The following is a 21118-nucleotide window of genomic DNA, read 5'->3' as shown; positions in this document are numbered from 1 at the left end:
TAAAAAGTCATATAATCATCATATAAGTGGGTATAAAACATTTACAATTCACTGATTAGTTGAGCTACAGGCAGTGATTCTGCTGCATACTGAAACACAGAGTGCTAAGAAGCACTTGTGGCATATTCAAATAGGGGCTACTTGGATACAGGATACACTAGGATATTATTGAAGAATCTATAACATAGATTTTTGTTGTTTTTTAATTTGATATCTATCCATCAACATACAATTATAGTCTTTGTATGTTTTCTGACTTAATTTTAAGAGACTAAGGAAAAAGCCATTCTATGTTCCTTGGAGCTGGGTCTGGTCCTTTAGTAATGCATTCCCAATGATTTTATCTTTTTTCATGTTTAACATTGTCAAAACCAAATGATATTAGGGCATATGTGAGCAGGCCTTCTGCAGCATTTACAGTATTCCTTACTTCAATCTCAACTTTATAAATCTGATATTATCGAGTGTACCTGCAGGCTGCCCAGGAAGTTTCCAGCTGTCATGAGTTTTAGGGATTCCTGCCAGGACGGCGTGTGGCAGTTCTTCTCTGGGTCGATCTTCACTGTGTTGACCCGCCTTTGGAAGAGCAGCAGCACGCAGTCCATGATCCGCATAATGAGGTGGGGAGGACGACCAAGTGTTCGTACTGTGGCAATGTCTGATGGCTTGATTGTCTGAGTGGGTATGAGAAAAGACAAATAGGGGATTTTAGTGGGCAACATATTAGTTGTACACAATATACACTATAAGGTGAGGTTATTAACTGAGATGAGAGCAAAGGATTAAGAATTTCATAACATCTTTTTAATAAAGGACATTCTGTATAAAGGGAATCATACACAATGATTTGTGTATGATTTCACTGGTTGCCAGTGAAATTCAGAATGGATTTTAAAGTGTTACTTTTTGTTTTTAAAGCACCCCATGGTCAAGCCCCTCCGTATATTTCCAATCTCCTGTCTACTTACTCTGCCACCAGGACACTTAGGTCCACAACCCAACAACTCCTCGTCATACCCCGGACACGCATAAAAACCAGAGGGGACCGAGCCTTCTCTGTAGTAGCCCCCAAACTCTGGAATTCCCTCCCACCCCATATCAAATCATGTAATACAATTTTTTCCATCCATGGCGGATTGCTAATATGACGGCGGATTTGCCTGGCGCACGCCAGCGGGAGCTGTCTGGGATGCGGCAAAGTAATAAATGCCCGTCTTGACCGTGTGGCTATGTTGCTGCGGCCTCTCGGGCGCATCTCCACAGTATGGAGAGGATTGCTGCAGCCATGGAGCGTGGGCCTCCAAACGCACCACCTGCACCTGTTGTGCCCCTTCCCCCCCCCCCACCCCCACTCCATCTCTGTCCACCCGCATTGAGTGTCCAATCCCACCGTAGTTCAACATCACGTCTCCTTAAGTCCTCTAATATTTCCTCATTTATGTCATCAACACATCCAAATGTTGTGTAAAACACAATAAGCCACAAAGAATGCTGAGACTTTTTGAGGACTGTACTGTAGTGCCTCCTGATCTATCAAACACCTAAAGCGGATTTTCAGTAATATTTTTCTTTTTCACGCTACATTATGGCCAAGCATGCGCCCCTAAAATAGCATCTGAATAACGCGCAACTGACTTAAGACTAGCGCCAGTGACTTTAGACCAGGTTTTTCCTGGTCAGTGGCGGAATTGTTTTCTGAAACTGCAAAATAGCACCAGGGAACTTTTGCGCTGGAACACGCCTCCTCTTTTCGCTGAACCGCCCCCTGGAGCGCAAATACATTCCCTAATTTACCGACGTGCGTCTGTGGAAGGAAAAGTCCACTGTCCGTCGGGTGCAAAATAGGAATGATACATGTGTCGGTGTACAAAGGCAATTGCGCTGAGTGCAAGATAGGGCCCTTTGGGTCAACTGTTGTTCGTTTAAATGTGCTATACAAATAAAATGACTTGACACAATGCTGCAGTTTAAAAGTATGCAAGTATAAACAACAGTTCTGCAGAGAGGGACAGATAATTACTTTAAGGGACTGATTTAAATGAGAGAGGCAACAGGAGAGTAAAGAAAATGTTACAGTGAGTTGTTTGGCTGCTTCATCAGGCCCTCTGCCCACTTATCTCATCTCTTCTCCTTTTTGCCCTTTTACTCCTTTCTGCTGTCTACTCCCTGCTCCATTTCAACTCTGATTTGTCATCCCAAGAGTCAGCCTACAGGCAGTCTGGCACATCCTCTACCGCTAACTCCTCTCATCTTCTCTGCTCTCCACTGCTTTTTATGAAAATGTCTCAATAAGGTTACCTCAAATCCATGATTTCAATTTAGTTTTACAAAATTTGAAATGAATCAATTGGTTCAGGCAAATATTTGCAATACACATTCATTTCTATGAAAACTCATTGTTGTATGCTTGTGTTAATTAAGAGCTAAATCAAAGAAACATACAAAGTAGATGAGGTTTATTTTTCAAGGGGGACTTAAAGTGTAAATAATTACACAGTCTCTGCACAGACCAGCTGTAACCAGCAGTAAGTCCAGTTGTATGCACCAAGAGCACTATTTCAAACTATCTGAGAGGACATATACATTTTTAAAATGCATGATCATCAATCCAGACAGATTGCCTAAGGTTTGCCTGCTTGAAAATATGAAACTTCCATCAGCAGCAGCAAGATAAAAATTCTAATGAGGGACCTGCCATAGGAGATCTGTATGCAACCATCTACCCAGGAGGACAGCTTTAATTACAACGCAGCTCCATGCTCCAGAGCAAAATGCTAACTTTAGACACACCCGCTGTACACACATACTGTACAGGGTGGGAAGGCTGTAGGAAAAACCTGCATGCAGCTACACACAGCAAGTCACAGAGTGCTCTAAGTGGCACCCTGAAGCAACACAAAGTGAGAGCAAGAAACATATTGGTGGTGGAGACATTAAGCCACACAGAAGGGCACAATAAACTGCTGACAATTTATAACCCTCAGGCTATGTTTTAGGGCAAACCTATGCTTGGACAAACCATATACAGGGGCAGCAGAGAACATCTTGAGGAGCGGCACTGCACGATACAGTAGTTGTAGTTGTTATAAGTAGGGGACCTTGTGGGTTAAGCTGTACAGTATTGGGATAGGAGATCATGTAGCCAGAGTATGCACTACTTTCTAGACAAAAGTGGTATTCAACTCTAAAAATAACTGGGAACTTTGGTGATGCAGTAACTGAGGTAACAGTCTTGAAGGCAAGATAAACACGCATCAGTTACAGCAGTCGAGATAACAATATATAAATACTTTGTGTGGGCAGTCCATCCTTCTTTAACTTGTGTTTTTACAGACAAAACAAGTTTGGAGATCACAAATCTGTCCTTCTGAGGGAGATAGAAATGTTGAATACATGGTCCCCAGGTGTCTCCTGTCCCATACAGTACCTGCAGTGCCGCCTCTGCTTCCTGAAGAGCTGGACGGGCAGCTTCAAGTTTCTCCTCAGCGATGGCCTTGTCAGCTGAGATGCTGTCTACAATGGCCTGGGCCTTGTCCTTCACTTTCTGCACCTCCACCTTCACTCGCTCTGCTGCCTGGGCTTTTACTGTCACCTCCTTTAATACCTGGGTGTATGTACAAGAAATAAACATGGCCATGAGTCAATGCAATCCCACTGCAGGAGCTTCATAACGTAAGTGAATAACAATATATTTATATATTAAAACAAATTGCAGCAATGAAAATGAATATGCCCTTCTATTCGTTCTCTAATTTCTAATTATTAGTGAAACTTTATTAGTTTTAATGCAGCCACATTATTATTCATTCATTTATTCTGAGGCACATTCATTTTAGTGCTGTTTATGCATACCCACACGTACACGTAAAATATAGTTATGAATGACCAGAACAAATATTCATATCCAGAAAAATAAACAAAGACGAATACTATGAATAAAAAAAAAACTATGGTGTGTGCTGCTGCTGTTGCAAAGTATCAACTTGATTTATTTAATTTAGAATACCAGTGCAATCTTAAGCCAACTTAACAAAAGCCAAATGTTGGAAAACACACACACACACACACACACACACACACACACACACACACACACACACACACACACACACACACACACACACACACACACACACACACACACACACACACACACACACACACACACAAACACACACACACACACTCTCTCCTGCCTGAAACCTACCATATCAGCCTTGTCATTAGCAACCTGTAGCTCCTTCTCTTTCACCTCCAGCTCCTTGCTGAGTGCTGCTACGGACACTGATGCCTCCTTTAGCTTCTGGAGACCAGTGTTCATCCTAAACAGGAGAGATATTAAACAATCAGGTAAGCCACATACAATTAAAGCATCTTGTACATTTCTATTATGTGCTAGACTATCTGAAAGAAATCTACACATCTACACCTGGGATCCTGTTTGTTGTAAAAATTCACACACTTTCAAGATGAACTACATGACATTTTGACATAATTTTTGGTCCTCTGGGAACTAGTTGGTGGAAAAACCTTCTTTAACAGGAAAGCAGCTTTTCATCCTTGGCCAGCTTGGGTAGCTGTTAAGCAGACATGAGTTCAAAATAATGAAAAACGTAGCACAGAAAATGTGTGTGAAATATGTTGTTTATGAGATCTGTGATGTATTTTAAAGCTGCAATCTGAAAAAATTACCCCTAACTGATGGTTCTGGACTAATCCCTATGAAATCTTACATTTTAGAAAGGCTAAAACGCATTACAGTATATGTTAACATTGTAATGACAAGTATAACAAATATCTAACTTAATCCTATAATTCTGTTTACCTGTTGGCCAGGGTCTGGACTTCAGACCTCTTTTCCTTGTAGATGGTCTTGTAGCCCTGAATGAAGGACAGGTAGGACTTAGGTGTGACGTGGGTCGAGCGTCGGTATCTAGATTTAAATTAGATTACAGTAGGTTAAATTAATGTCATAAGAAGCAGAATAATCTTTCTATGTTATGCAGGCCTGGCGGATGGAGCTGTTTAGCCCTCGGGGGGACGTGGGAGGGGGAGTGTTGCACTGGATGGTGAGGCGTGGGACAGAATCTCTAGGAATGTTGGAGCTGTCTCGTGTGATGTTGAGGTGATCCTCATTCAGTTCAGGATTGTGCTTCGCTTCTGTTGGACTCCCTCCAGATTGTGTAGAATTGGTCTGAAAGACAAACCGGGTTGTTGGGGGTGTGGGACGGTGAACGGCCAGTTGCTTTGTGTCCTGTGGTCCACTGGTGAGGTCCAGGAGTTTTGGATCGGGATGCATGGTGGCCTTTGTCAGATTAATAACTTTGTCAGTTTAATGATGGCCAGGTGGATTTTTTTGAGAGGACGGAGGAATGTGGAGGTGCCGTTGGTTTGGAAGTGGGCTTTTGGGATGGCTGCATTTGGGGGTGGGGGGGCGGGGGTATAGACGCTTGCGACTTATAATGACTTACAAAGATACATAACAGCTACAAGTGTATGCACTATACAGGATTTACCCTATTATACTTTATCAACAGGAATAGATAGGTCAAACAGCCACCCACAAATAGTCTATAAACAAAGTATCAGGCTGTCTTTGAGATTTCATATGAACAACGGTTAAAGTTAATCAGGCTACCGAAGAATACCATAATGTATATGTTCATATTGCGAATTGTATGTTTTGTATGTCGTTTAAAAAATTGTTTATTAAAAAAAGTCTTCTTTCTATTATCAGCGCTAATAAATTCATAAAATGCTCTCAAAAATATATACGTATATAAATAAATAAAGATAAACTCTTGTACTACTAACGCTATTTATCAAAATGTCTGACATAACTAGAATAATATGTTGATTTTGTTCATGGGTGGATTGCCCATTGTAGATACAGAGAGGCAATCTGTTTAACAAAATACTGTACCTCTGGAAGTAGTCCACACACTTCTCTGCCACGCCATCCTGAAAAGAACCCATGCACTGGACAACCTCATTTTTAACCTGGGGTGAGCAGTCAATGTCATAGACTGACAGGAAGTGCTCTGAAACTGAAGGACAAAAAGATGGAGGAGGAAGAATGAGAGAGAGCTGAATTAAGTGGAGAAACATACAGAGAGAGTTGACATTGATTACTGAAACCAGCTTCTTTACTTCTCAATTCTGACATGCTGTAAGAAATTCAAATGTATTGTTTTCCAAGCAGGAATGACATGGGACATTATGCATTATTGGTTACATGTATTACTGCAACATCTGTGTCATTCTTCTGTTGATGATTTGACAAAATATGGAGTGGACATTTAGAAACAGAAGGAGACAGCAGGGGATAACTAGAAAATGTGGTGCAAGATTTGTTTTTCATGGACAAAATGAGATGCACAGATTTAAAATAAATGAAAAAATTAATATTTGTTATATTTGTGTGTATGAAAAATAATATTGCCATCTATAGTATCGGTTAAAGGCAACATTCTTAAGCGTCGCCTATAAGATCAATAATGGACATTAATGAAGGACAAATGATAGATGAGGAAATGGCAGCATTGACATATAGCAGTCTGAGTTGTCTAACAAACATTTGAAAAGTTCTATTTTTGTCAGAAAGCACATAGGACACACTGTGAACAAGCTGACTATGTGATAATAGAATGTTGTAATATCCAAGTTCAATCAGATTTTACAGCACTGAGAAAATTACAGCAGCCACTCTAAATGGAAGGTAGAACACAGGGATGCATATTGGGGAAATAAATGCTACCATTAGATAGGCAGCTCATATCAATATAAAATAAAAATTGTCTGTGAAATGTACCTGCAACAAGAGCATCTTTTGGCCACCGGCTGAACCAGTCCATGGTGCAACCAGATATCAATGCAGGAAACTTTAACGCCCGGTTGCGGAACTTTTCCCCAACGGGCGAGAAGCACAGAACAACGTGGAGATTATGTCGGACTCTTGACATGAAGTACTCGTAAAGATTTTCATTGGTCGGCGGTCGCCTGGGAAACTTCCGCTTCATGACAGGGATGAGGTCACTGAGGATCTCGTCAATCTCATCACGAGCGAATAAGTTGGACACCTGAGGATAGAAACACACACACACACCCAATAATGTCAAATTACATGATCTATCCAGCTTTATCTCTCTTTTTAGGTTGTTTGTCCTATTGGTCCAACCACTAATACTGGTTGGACTGTGTCCACTAGGTTTGCCTGGGGAAAATGTTTGTTTTAATCTACCCCTTTGTTTTTTTTAATTTTGTTCCTGTGTACACAAAATTTAAATGGAATTTTAACCATTTTAGGATGTCTTTCTCTGTAATATATGCTTTGTAAGCAGTAATTGTGGTAGTACTTCTTATTTCAATTAAACTTCAAAATACGGAGATACAGGTCACCATAAGACAAATGTTTTTTCTCAGCGCTCTAAAAATGGTACTGCATGTTTAGCATGGCAAATGAGTGCTTAATTCAATCTTGAATTTCTCATGCAGCCCAGACTTTCAAATAATAATCTTTAATTGAGGCACATGGAGACAATTAGTGACAAACAGAAATTCAGAGAAGCACAATTTGAAAAAAGGCCTTCCAAACAGTAACATGGCAAGTTAATGAATTAATTCAAATGCAAGATGTCCCCAGAATAACATATTTAAAATCAAACCCTTGAAGTAGTGCTGAGATTTCTTTGATTCATTTCCTATTTTGATTATATGTCATCACATGCTCAACTTTCCAACTACTCCTTATAACTTCTGGCATTTGTTTCGATCTCTTTATTAATTCTATATTGCTTAGCAGCTGGTGAATTAACCTAATTATGGTGTTTAAACAGTGTTTCTAATTTATTTAATGTAGTTTTGGACATTTTTCTTTTTCAATTGGTTAGGCACAGAGTTACATGCACTTGTTGAAACACTGCTCATCCCCCACATATTGCCTTAGCCTGGTGTTGAGAAATCAAACAAAAAAAATCACACACACAGTTTGTCCAGGTTTGACAGGTAGGGATAGTGGCACTGCATCCTTTCACACACTTTTTGTGCCTTTTTACTAAATCACTAGTTACTAAGAGAGAGAGAGTGGGTAACAGAGGAGAGAGAGAGAGAGAGCAGGAGAGAGCCTTGGGGTGGTGTGATTAAAAGCACCATGTCTCTAACCATCTGCTGGGTTACTCTCACATAATACAACAACCTCACACTAACACCTCTCTCTTCATCTTTATTTCTCTCTGTCACTTTTTCTCACACAGTCATCCTACTGTAACACTTCTGCAGCACAAACTTCACACACACACACACACACACACACACACACACACACACACACACACACACACACACACACACACACACACACACACACACACACACACACACACACACACACACACACACACACACACACACACCTCTCACCTGCACACAAACACCCAGACACAAACCCTGGTGTCCACTTCTATTTACCTCCCTGGTAAGCTGCTGCTTAAATTGTTATTTAGGATGGAGGTAGAGGAAGGGCGGGAAAGAAGCAGGGGGAGGAGGTGGAACAGTGGGTGGATTTGGATGCTATCGTGATAAGGCAGAGAGAGAGCAACAGAAAATAATTAGAAAAATGTAGAATATTCAAAAATACTAAGCATAAATGAAATAACCGAGTAAGACACTTTGAATTGTCATGCTTAGTAGCTAATGAAAATGTACAGTAGCTAATTTTTCTGCACATCAACACTCAACTTCATAATGGTTATGCCACACATCATTGCAATAAGGCGATGAGATTCATACAGTACACAACCAATAGAGGCAGAGGATGTGTAATGGCACTTGTAAATGACCAACCATGAATGCACAACATAGGGCTGGTTTGGGAAAAGATTTACTTTTTAAGAAAATAGTTTTCTCCCCCTTGTAGCATGCCCTCTCCTGATCTTATCAAATTAGCCTATTTACTGTATGTATGAGTTTAAAATAAGTAGTTCACTCAGCACATTGAATTATTCTTTCTCCAAAAATCTGTTGAGTACAGGACCTGACATAATGCAATACTAGAATCTGCCGACACTATTTTGTAACTTGTAAATGCCTACAACAGACTGGTCCAATCAGCTTATACCAGGCAGTTTCCTGAATGATCTTGTAGTGCTCAGTACTATTTCAACTTAACTTATGTTATCTTTAAAGTTGCTATTCACAGATCCCTTTATCTTTTATTGTGATGGCATAGTTGGTGATAAGGTCATTGCTGTGGCATTTCATTAGTTCTGTCCTTAAATATGAATCAAGGAAGGAGGAGAAAGGATTACCGAAGAGGAGACGTAAAGAAAATTTGGATGATGTGGAAGGAGCTTAGATGCCCATTATTGAACAGGAGAAAAATGAAGGTTAATTGAGAGGGAGAGGAAGAGGAGAAGGCAAAGAGGACAACAATGAAGTTGGACTAGAGAGTACAAATTGAGGAGGAGGAAGGGAATAAGAGGACAACGAGGGAAAATGGTGCAGTCAGAACAGGAAGAAAGCCAGAGGGAAAAACAGACAATGAGAGGAAGAGGCAAAGGATTAGTGGGAACAGGAAGGAACAGCACATAAAATTGGAGTACTGTAGGTGTGGAGGAAAATATGTAGAAGTAAGAGGAAGGAGGGAGCTAAAAATGATAATAAGTTAGAGGATCAGAGAAAAGTGCCTTGGAAATGTTTTATTTGACCCAGTAACAGACAGCCATTGGATCTAGTACAATGGATGATTCTGGGACTGCAGCAGAGAAATGTGTAAACCTGACCTTAAAGCTACCTCCTCCTCCTGCTGCTGTTACAGAGTAATACAGGAAAAAGACCATTCTGCAGCTTAAAGGTCCCATGGCATTTCACTTTATGAGGTTTTTTCACATTAATATGAGTTCCCCCAGCCTGCCTATGGTCCCCCAGTGGCTAGAAATGGCAATAGGTGTAAACCGAGCCCTGGGTATCCTGCTCTGCCTTTGAGAAAATGAAAGCTCAGATGGGCCCATCTGGAATCTTCCCTATATGTGGTCATAAGGGGAAAGATTACCTCCCCTTTCTCTGCGTTGCCCGCCCAGAGAATTTGGCCCACCAATGAGAAAGAGAGAGACATCATGGCTTGCAAACAAGCAAAGTGGCAGTTGGTCAAGGCCACACCCCCACCCTCCACCTTGCCCCCCCTCTCTCTCCTCCTCAATAGCATTTAATGCTACAGACACAGAAATGGCACATCCTAAGGAAAGCTCATTGTGAGACTGGCTCTAGTGGCTGTAATTCTGCACCAAGGCTGAATTTTGGGAAAGAGACTTCAGATACAGTATTAGGGGACCACTAAAAGCATCCAAAAAGCAGCATGTCATGGGACCTTTAAATGCAAAGCGATGTAGCTCTAGGTGTATCTGTCTCTTCTGTTACAGCTTCATTACATCCAAATCTATGAGAAAATAATGGTGAAATGCTATCATATTGACAGCGAACATGCAATTTGCTTTTTAATTGGAGAGAATTGAGATAAACTGCACTGCTCATAAACCAGAAAGAGACAACATGGTTTTCTCGTCTGTGCTGTCGCTGCCTTGGTATCACAGTCATGAAATGCCCGTTTCATTCAAGAGTGAATGCTAGCTGTCAGTTTCAGCAGCACAACAAAAGTATAATGAAGGCTTTTGTGCAAAACAAACTTGATGATGTCAATGTGAGTATCTGAGTCAGTGTAGCAGCTTTGTGTATCCACAGTAGGCTTTCCTCATAAGTATGTGTTGATTATCACAACCGCTGTAAAAGTACATGTGTGCCGGGCATTCATCAAAAGATAATGCATCGATTTTTTTCCCAGGCACCACTCTTAATAATGAATTTGTCTGTGTTTCATACCCTCTACACATCTCTGGTAAATTACACTGATAAGCAAGACATAAATATAAAGATATATGAGAATGTATGTGTATAAGGCACACACTGGGATATATTTAGTTATAATACAACATCCTCAGAATTGTACTGTAGCATTATATTATATCATGGCAGTGAAAATTGTGTATTCTATGCATTATTCTATGAGTTGCTCTCTCTTGTGCTTATTGCAATTTTCCATTTGGCCCAACATATGCATTTTGCAACATTGGACTGCTAACATTTAAGCCTATACATGGCCTAATGCTAAACTAAACTATATGGCTGGTATGTGTCCTATGAGCCAGAATGCAGATTTTTTTTGTTTGATCCTAGTTCACAGCACCAAACCAAGGGGGACCTTTTACAGTGAGGGCTCTTCAGCAATTGAATTCTGAAAATCTTAACAGTTGCTTTTGAATTTCTTGTTAAATGCATTTCGCATATTTGTTATTGATTTTGTGTCTTATTTCCATGTCTGTGCTCCTGACCTCTCCAGATGACAGGACGTTGTTCATGTACTCGAGGAAGGACTCGTCTTTGATTTCGTTGTCAGTAAAGAGGAAGCTGATGCCTTTGCCATGTTGGCCAGCTGTTCTGTACAAACCCTTCAGGTCATCCATCAGATTGGCTGTGTTGTATGAGCTGCCAAAGAACAGAATACATAAAAGAAATATGCAATTAGAGATGGAAAAATAATCAAGTGTGAAAGTGGAAGATGAATGGGTGGCATTAATCGCATAAAAACATGGGTGAGAAGCTAAATGCAGGAGAAGCAACAGAGTAACACAGTCAGGATGACAGTAATATTTAAAAGGGATATTTTACATGAAGGAAATGAAAAAGTTAGGTTTCAAAGAATGAGAGTTGAATTGAGTCTGCATGAGAAATAGAGACATAACCGTACTGAATGTGCATGGAAAAGGCAACTGTCTGTGTGTGTAGAAAGAGAGAAAAAAATCAAGGTGCCTGTTTTCTGCCAACAGGGCTATGAAGTCCAGAGGCTCATACATATTAATACCAAACACTAAAATCTGTCAGGAAAAAGGCAAGAGACTGGAAATATGAGGGCGACAAATGCACATGGGAACTGAGGAAGAAAAACATTTGACAGGTTGGGAGAGCCATAGAGAGAGAGGCTAGAGTGAGACAGAACAATGAGGCAGACAAAGTGTAGGACAGAGCAAGCAGAGAAAAAGGACACAGTTAAAGCAAAGGAGAGTCAACTGCACTAAAAAGAGTGTCATAGGAGACAATTATATTATCTCATACAGAAGACGTATCCTGTCCTAGCAATTCATTAATTTTGATTGCAGCTCCGGAAAGATGTCAGAACAGAGACAGAATATTCATACAAAAAAGAGAGTATGGTGGTTTTGATTTCATATCTAAATGTAGATTTCTTTTCTTTTTTTGTAGTTTTTCCGGGGATGGTTCAATATTATTAAAGAGACCAGGAGCGACAGCCTGTTGGTCTCTTCACTAAATATAACATATTTAGAGTTTAACTTGATTCAAAAGAAAATTAGATTGTGCACGCAACAGTAGCAGTGTCCAAACTTAAAAGGTATAATTTGAATAAATAAATGATGCTATTGCATGTTACAGAGTAATTGTACCCAATAGAAAATAACTGCAAGCCAGCGATACATGGTGCAGCGCTTTAGGGATAGCTTTGCAAATTGACTCAAATCGACTACATTTTTTTTGTTATAAAGTGACTCCGTGTGATTCAAAAGTCATGGAACATGAAGAATTTCATGTTGCATATGTGTGTGTACATGACGCCTATTGTATGTGAGCATTACCGTGTGAGAGTGATCTGGAAGATCTTGTATCCAGCTATGAATGAGGCCAGTCTGGTCAGGCTCTGTTTGCCTGAACCCCCAACACCCACCAACAAGGCATTACCTCCAGGTGTCCGGATTATCCTCGACACCTACATACACAAAACCAAACATACACATTACACTAGAATTAATAACGGGAGTATATACAGTATATATGTCACAAGTTGCAAGTGCAAAAAGCAAGGGAGACAGAAAGGGAGATGTTGTGCAAAGTGAGAAAGAAAGAAAGCGTTTTAAAGGGCTGCAGCTGGCAGGATATTTTGGGGCTTGAAGGCTGTCTGAGCGCATCTGAGGGCTTTCAAATGCAAGAAGCTTGACCATTCAATAAGAAACATTTGCCTGGTGGCCAGGGGCATGACTCCAATGAGGTGCCTGTGTCCCATTGCTCTGTCTCTGAGTTTGTTTTGAGTTTGGCTGCGTGTGCCACATTGTGTTTTTTATGCATGCACATTTTTATTTGCCTCATTTAAAACACATATTCACTCCCCTGTCAGAATACTTTGTTCTAATCTATAACGTACAACTTGTGATATCTCTTCTTATTAAGTCTTGAATACCTTGACCAGATGTATCATAGCATCCTGAAAGAAGACCATGTCCATGCCCGTACCCCTGATGCTCTCATTGTAATGGCTCAGAAACATGTTCAGGCGGTCCTTTAAACTCTCAAAGGATTCAGTAGGCTCATACACCTTGGGTAAATCAAAGTCTGAATCTTCTGGCTCTTCCCCTGTGAGGAAAGAAAATTTTACATTAAAATAATCACGATACAAAGCAAATTTTCTGTGTTGTTTTTTAAAGAGACAACAACACTGCTGAAATGTTTCAGTGCTGTATCCTTTTGATTGATTGGTACCTGTAGCCTCAGGTGCATCTCGTAGAAAGTCGACAAAGTATCTGCCTCGTCCATAGTCCACTATGGTCTTGTGCTCCTCGACAAGCTCCTCTTCTACCAGTTTCGCCAAAGCCTGGTCAAACCACTCTACGTCCTCAGGCATGGTAAATCTGTCAGCTATCACACGACTGCACTCGTGCTGCCACAATTCCATCAGCACCTGGAAATTATGATATTGTGTCATTGCTCTCTTTACTTACTAAAAACACTTGTTAAAAAAACAAGCTGCATTTGAATGCAGTAGTGTGTATTTTAACTAAGGTAGGAATATTTGGAGTGTATACACGAGACCTTTTGCATTTGGATTGATGGTGCATACTTATTTAGGCTTATTTATAGTAGTGTTATTGTCAGTTGAACTTTTGATTTAATTATTTTAGATACTTTAGCGATACTTTCCTTGTCTGAATTCTTTGTCATACACATGCATTCTTCTAAAAAACCCTATATACTGTACATGGTCAAGGAATCTGTTCCAACCAGTAGAAGTCCAAACATGTTAAACACTTTTCTTAATTATGTGACATTTTAGAAATAAGGTCAATCAAATAAAAACCTGTTAATTAAGTGCACATTTAAATCTTCTTACCTGGACAGAATTGACCACCTCAGCGTTGGTATTGAGCATGCCTTGCCAGATCCTGGACAGATCCCTCAGGTTGAAGATGTAGTGGAACTTGGCAGGAGTTGGAAGCATCTTGACCTTGACCAACTGCCAGAGACGGCGGGTCAGAGACACCAAACGGGGCACGGTGTTTCGAACCTCATCGCCAAAACCGCGACGTGCACAGAAGTGGCCCTCACCAATCACACCTATATAACAGAGTCGATGATGGGGTAGTTTAAGGTTGGAAAGTGTACAAAGCATATGAGTTTTATCAAAAGTACAGTATAAGAGACAGTACATACTGTACGGCTCATGACATTTTGTAATTTTTGAGTCACTTCAGTATTAGTAGTATTTTAGTAAATTGGTACTGTAGTAACATCAATATCAAGTTTGATAACACATTCCTTAACCTTAAGCAAATGTTTTGATTCAATACAAACATCAATAATGATTCCACCACATTCTTTTTACTCACCAAATATCTTGTCAATGGAAGCATTGGAGGGCAGGGTGCAGTTAAAGATAGAGAACTGCCTTTTCAGTCTCTGTGGGATGTCATTACGGCCTCCTCCTGGATGGATCATAGCTGCTAGAAACTGAACGTCCACAATATTGGTGAACTCTCCTGGTTTCTCCAGATTGAAGAACCCGTTTTGCTCCATCAGCTGCCTGACAATCTCATTAGTCACCTATGATGGGCAAAAAAAACAACCTTAAATCAAGAAGAGGTCTATTTGCTATTAGTTTACATAAGCATTCTTCTTTGCTGTTATCATCAGTTCATTTAATTGTATCATTTAAATAGGTCACAGAAATGTGCGAAATTATATTGTCTTCGATCTAATAAATTTGACTTGAAATGATCTTTCATTGGATTTAAAACAAGGGAAATAACTATAAAATGACTATTGATTGAGGTAGCTAGTGAAAGGTTATTTCTTAATATTTCAATTAATTGATGTTAAAATTATTCCTGACCTGGTCTCCCCATTCGTTGATGACAGGCATGTTGATATCATCGATAAAAATTGACATTTTCTTCCCAGCAGGGGGTCCATAAGTGGTCCCCATCCTCTTATCCACATAGCTTTCCACAGTCCTCTAAAAGAGAACACATATGGTGACAGAAAAAAGACAGATCTGAAGTTCCACTCAGAAATAATCCATAGTTAACAGCTTGATCAATGCGCAGCTTAGCCATGTACAGGAAAAAGACAGTGGTCCTCCATCCAGCCTATTATTATTATATTATTAATCAGACTAGACATGGATTAATGTTACTTCACAAGGCCATGACAATCCATGACAAGTTACCACAGATGTAAAGCATCCATCTTCAGACGAAACTGCAGATAATGAGACAGCCAGTTGTTAAACCTAGGGTAATTAAGAGGAAAGTTAACAGACAGATCCGCTTTACCTGGAACATGAGTGGTGTGGTGGCAGAAGAGAAGTTGAGACTCTTCCCCATGTGGGTCTCAGGATCATACTTTGACATGTAGCCCTTGATGATAACAGTCTTAGCTGTTCCTTGCTCTCCAATCAGCAAAACAGCCTAGGGGAAATGTACACTTTTTTGTCAGGGTAAAGTTTCAAATAAGACAAATCTCTACAGTGTATGCAGTTAATGTAATTTATATGCAATGCGATATGGCAATACAGTTTATTTTTCTGTTGAGCTTGAGATTTTAACTGTTGACAGAAACTAAATGTGTTGTGTCCTCCAATTTTACTTAGCACCTTCCAACCACTGAAAAACTATAATCTATCATGGCTGTTGCATAACAAAGGACATATGCACTCCAAAGTCCCAACAGACCCCTCAAGAAAGCCAATGAGACAGAGAGTGAAATTAAAAAACGCTTTTACTTTTTTGCTTCTATTTATTCACATATAGGTTTATGCAGATCTACTTGTTAAAACAATGCGTTCAGGGGTTAAAGAGGTTGTCTGTGTACCAGCCATATAAGCTATTGATATCAAGGACCTTAGTCACAGCTTAACATTATGAAATAATATTTTTGTTTTCGAGCAATACATTTTTGTTCACCATTTAGATCCATGGGCCTCTGGAAAAAGTAGGTTTATCAGTAAAAGTAAATGGAATTCAGGAGCTTCCAAAGTAACATATCACCCCCACACAAACCACCTCTTCACAAACACAACAACATACAGAAGCTCCCCACTCTCCTCTCATGGCATAATGAATCTGAATGACTCTTACACACATGCACACATACAAATACACACAGTTGCTACTGATGAATGCCACATGGTGGATCATTTGATGGGCTCTCAAGTAAAGCATTGACCCCACTATTTTAATATGGTTATTTTAGGTGATCTGTGCTGCATCCAGCCATGCTATTGATCTAAAGAGTGTGCATGTGTGTGTCTACTCAGCTGTATCGTGGAATAAATGAAGCATTATACACTCAACAGAGAAGAAATTAAATGGCCGCTACCCTCTCTAAAACCCTTACCATAAGCCTTAAAGACACTATGAAGAGGGAAATGTATAATAAATGTTCCTATTCAAAGCTTTTTTTATAGATCTATACTTTCAATTTTGACTGGCAGTATACAGATATACAGTCGTTTAGTTATTTTATTAACAAATCTCACCTTGCCCTGCTTAGCGATGGTCTTAATTAGGAAGTCTGTCCTAACATTATCCACATTGGGGACCAAGATGGAGCTATACTCTGGGGTGAATTCCGATGGATAAATGTACTCCTCCACTCTGGTGCTCCAGTGGACCCACTGACCTGGAAGAAGAATAAATGTGCATGCAATAATAAGATAGACATTAGCACGAAATATGAAAGTGACACTCCTAAGTTGTCCTCCAATTGAAAAAAAAAACATTTTCATATTTCACTGTGGGTTTGATAAACATACACTTGCTGCAAGATTTAGTGCAACATGAGGCATAATGCTTCTGCTTTTCAAGGAGCCGCTTCGATATTTCCTGGCACCTAATCCAAGATAAGATACACCTTTATTTATCCCCAGCGGGGAAATTCGGTTGTTGCAGCAGTACACAGAAACAACAGAAATAAACACAGCTAACATAGCAAGTAATAAGTAATAATAAGAGGTACTAAAATAAGAATACAATTTAAAAAATAGAAAGTATACAAGATACATGTTTGAGTGGTCCTCATAACGTGACAGTGGTGTGATTATTAGCATCACCAAAGGTGATAATATCTGTTTATCAATGCATGCATACCATCTGCTGTGACATGGTAGTCAAACATGGTGTCGTCACTGTCTTGAGGAATGGCTGGAAAGTTTAGACGGATACTGTCGTTCCCTCTGAGCCACATCTCCATCTTCCTCCGGTCTTCCAGTTCAAGTAAGGCTCCAGTGCTCCACATTAGGGCAAAGACATACAACCGCTCCAAGTGCTCTCTGGATATCTCACCACACTGCTCCTGTAGAGTAACATCTACTTTAGATCAAGGACTTTGTTCACAGAACCAAATTTAATAGAGAAGTGGAGCACATAAAAAAGTTTAGAAAAAAATACATATATCCGAGCTCTTACTTTTTCCCAAGGTTTATAGTCCTAAACAAAAATAATACAGAATACAGCATATAACAGTGCATAAATATCTGATATGGTCACAATAGATGCCTAAAAGGTCATCTCAACAGGTGACCGCAAACTTTTACAGACCCTCAACAATTAACGGAATTCACAGGAAAAAAGAATTTCTCATCTAAAATGAAGCTACTAAACCATTGAGTCCTGTATTACCTAATTATTACTTATCAGCTTATATTTTAATGATGGTTACAACCCCACTGACTTAAAAAAATAAAATCTATTGTTGCTGGTTTTACATTCTAATTACATGAAGTGGACATAATTAGGGCTTTTACTATAGCTGGTTTGGATTGAAAACTGGGCATGAGGTGCATTTCTTTTATTCTTTAACTTATCTATGCAGTACCAAGTTTACATCGGTCTAAGTTTCACATCACAGATCTACTACTCAAGTCTATCCAATAGCCAACAGGTTTGGCCTTTTCTTAGAACAGCAAGTCATTCAAAATGCCTTCTATCTATATGCATTTCCCCTTTTACTCCAGCATTCATTTTATTTTGGTAGTAGGAATTAACCTCTTCATCATTCAAATATACATTAAGTGCTGTCTGTCCCATGGAGGGGAATTCAGAACAGTTATAACCTTACCCTTGGTGGTATGAGTCCCTGCAGCATGTTGATGCACTGCATGATGACAAAGGCCTCTAACATGTCCATCTTAAACTCTAATGACTGCACACTGAAGCGGTAGAGCTCAGAGAAGGAGGAGGAGAAGAGCTCCCTTAGCACCTCTGCTTCCTGGGGGAAGCGTTTCTTCAACCAGCCCTGAGAAGAACAGCCACATAAATCACATTAGTCTAAAAAAAACAGTGTGACGTGTGTGTACCAAACCATAGCCCAATTGTGTGAGGTTTATTTTTAGATTCACCAGAAATGTCAAGTCCTCTGACCCAAACCAGCTGATTACTACTGATCTTGATATCCAAACCTGGGTTATACAGTTTTAATTAGCTGATTTTGATATTTATGCAGTCTGAAAATGTAACTTAGTAATGTACAGTAAATGTTGCGGATTTCTAATGTAGTGAAACATTAAAAAGACACATAAAAGAACAATATGATATATGATAAATCTTGCGGCACTAGATCTGGATGTTATTTTGTATGTACAGTACAAACTGTTATATACCAGACCATAACCACCACAATTTTCAGTTTTTGTGTGTAGGGAAACAAAAATATCTTAAATCATTTATTTAGTTAGTCGATTCACCTCCAGTATGGGGCTCCAGTTGAGCACAGAAGAGCTCATGAACACCATGCCGTTGCGCGAGACGGTGGCTGGAGAGGCATTGTCTATGTTATGTGGCTCAAAAACCACTTTACAGTTGGGAGCCATGGGTATACGGTCTCCATTTGCCAGCGTAAGAGTTCTGTTGTCGTCCAAAACTGAGTTTAGGTTCTCAATCCAGATGGCATCGACTGGTCCATCCAGGACTATCCAGATGTGCTCTCCTGAGATATAAAACAGTGTTTTTATTTGTCTACATGGATATGAAAATAATAAGATGCATTGTCTGATGCTTTCACCAATAACTTGCTAGTTAGTAGAATGAAAAGGCCTCTGAATATGCATTTAGTACATAGAGAAGGTTGGCACCACAACTGTTAATAAAATAGATTGTAGATTGTAGGTGCACTGCTGTGTGTGCTCAGTAGGGAGTTCAAAATGCCACCTTGCCCATCTGGTCTGGTTCTACAATACAAAAACAACATCATAATTTGCACAATAACTAGCCTGGAAATCCAGACCCAAATCCGAAAGATTAAGGGTCTGGCATTGAGTAATGAAAATGGCCCAACTCCAGGCAACACCAAGCATGCATTTGAAAATGTCACTGCACGCAATTGGATAACACTACGACCAATCACAACAACACACGGGGTGACGTATCCAGAGCCCCATACGCTTAGCTACCAGCGGAGCTAACTGGTAGATTAAACTCTCGTCATCCGTTTAGCTCGCCTTTGGCCAGCCCATATCAGATACACCGATGTGATTGGTGCAGCTCGGCTACAAGTTCAAGTTCAAGTTCAAGAGCTTTATTTGTCCCCGAGGGGCAATTAGTTTTGCTGCAGTAGCAAAGTAGTACCCAACAATACATGACAACAAAAATATTCAACATCATTAAAATGTACAATACACATACGACAAATTTATATATTAATACCACAAACATTTAAATGTAAATTTCAGTTCAGTGCAGATGTTACCTCTCTTTTTGAGAATTTATCAAAGAGATAGCAGAAGGTACAAAGGAGAATTTATATCTATTTGTTTTGGCGTATGGCTGACTAAGACGGGAACCAGAAGGCAACATCTTAAATTCTACATGCAGGGGGTGAGAACTACAAGACATGATGGATTCTGCCTTTTTCAGTACGTCTATTGTACAGTTCATTTAGTTTTACCTGTTGAATCCCGATAATTTTGCTGCTAACTTTATTTACCATTGCTAATGTGTTCTTCTGTTTTAAACTAAGAGAAGCATACCAGCAAATACATGAAAAAGTAAAAACGGACTCAATAAAAGATTTATAAAACAATGTCATCAGGGATCTGTCTACTTGAAACTTAGCTAACTTTCTCAGACAGAAGAGACGTTGCTGACTTTTCTTATTCAGCATGTCTGTGTTCAGGTCAAAGTTCAACTTGTTATCAATAATGATTCCCAAATACTTGTACGACTCAACAAATTCAACCTCTTTTCCATCTATAATCGTCTTTTCAAGAGTTGGATGGTGACGTCTAAAATCAATACACATTTCCTTTGTCTTTGTAACATTTAGGCCCAAAAAAGCTTCTTTGCACCAGATTAAAAAATAAGGTAGTACCGGGCCGTAAGTTGTTTCATTGTTGTCCAGTAAGCCTACTATGACTGTGTCATCTGCAAACTTTAAAATATAGTTATTGGTTAGTTCACTCCGACAATCATTTGTGTACATAATGTACAGAAGAGGAGAGAGAACACAGCCTTGAGGGGAGCCGGTTGATGTCACTGAAATTCCAGACAGATGTCCATTTACTCTCACTCTCTGTGTCCTATTTGTAAGAAAGTCCAAAATCCAGCCCACCAAGTTGTAATTTAGCCCAAAATTTTTTATGAGCTTCTGCACCAATAAATGGGGCTGGATAGTGTTAATGAGCATCATTACTCAATGCCAGAGTGACTCACTGAGCAAATTCAAATTGTGCTCTCAAAAGAACTCTGGATTTCCAGGGTACACAAGAATTGAACTTCAAGTATTTTTGTTA

General features: G+C 39.7%; 1 protein-coding gene across 3 annotated transcripts in view; it reads right to left on the bottom strand.

Annotated features, from left to right (window-relative positions):
* Positions 1 to 21118, bottom strand: part of dnah5 (dynein, axonemal, heavy chain 5) — a 111744-nt gene that overhangs the window by 39281 nt on the left and 51345 nt on the right. For all 3 annotated transcript variants that reach the window (XM_039806393.1, XM_039806394.1, XM_039806395.1), the window contains 18 exons: positions 19076 to 19317; positions 18451 to 18627; positions 17481 to 17685; positions 16871 to 17013; positions 15666 to 15800; positions 15224 to 15346; positions 14721 to 14934; positions 14225 to 14448; positions 13597 to 13795; positions 13298 to 13470; positions 12699 to 12829; positions 11382 to 11535; positions 6812 to 7079; positions 5924 to 6047; positions 4826 to 4933; positions 4208 to 4322; positions 3428 to 3604; positions 471 to 674 (listed from right to left, as the gene is read on the bottom strand). In XM_039806393.1, coding sequence (XP_039662327.1) covers positions 471 to 674; positions 3428 to 3604; positions 4208 to 4322; positions 4826 to 4933; positions 5924 to 6047; positions 6812 to 7079; positions 11382 to 11535; positions 12699 to 12829; positions 13298 to 13470; positions 13597 to 13795; positions 14225 to 14448; positions 14721 to 14934; positions 15224 to 15346; positions 15666 to 15800; positions 16871 to 17013; positions 17481 to 17685; positions 18451 to 18627; positions 19076 to 19317 — 3116 coding nt within the window. The remainder of the gene's footprint in view (positions 1 to 470; positions 675 to 3427; positions 3605 to 4207; positions 4323 to 4825; positions 4934 to 5923; positions 6048 to 6811; positions 7080 to 11381; positions 11536 to 12698; positions 12830 to 13297; positions 13471 to 13596; positions 13796 to 14224; positions 14449 to 14720; positions 14935 to 15223; positions 15347 to 15665; positions 15801 to 16870; positions 17014 to 17480; positions 17686 to 18450; positions 18628 to 19075; positions 19318 to 21118) is intronic.

The sequence above is a fragment of the Perca fluviatilis genome, chromosome 7, assembly GCF_010015445.1.
Source record: "Perca fluviatilis chromosome 7, GENO_Pfluv_1.0, whole genome shotgun sequence".
Taxonomy (NCBI): domain Eukaryota; kingdom Metazoa; phylum Chordata; class Actinopteri; order Perciformes; family Percidae; genus Perca; species Perca fluviatilis.
This window is presented reverse-complemented; position numbering and strand designations above follow the sequence as displayed.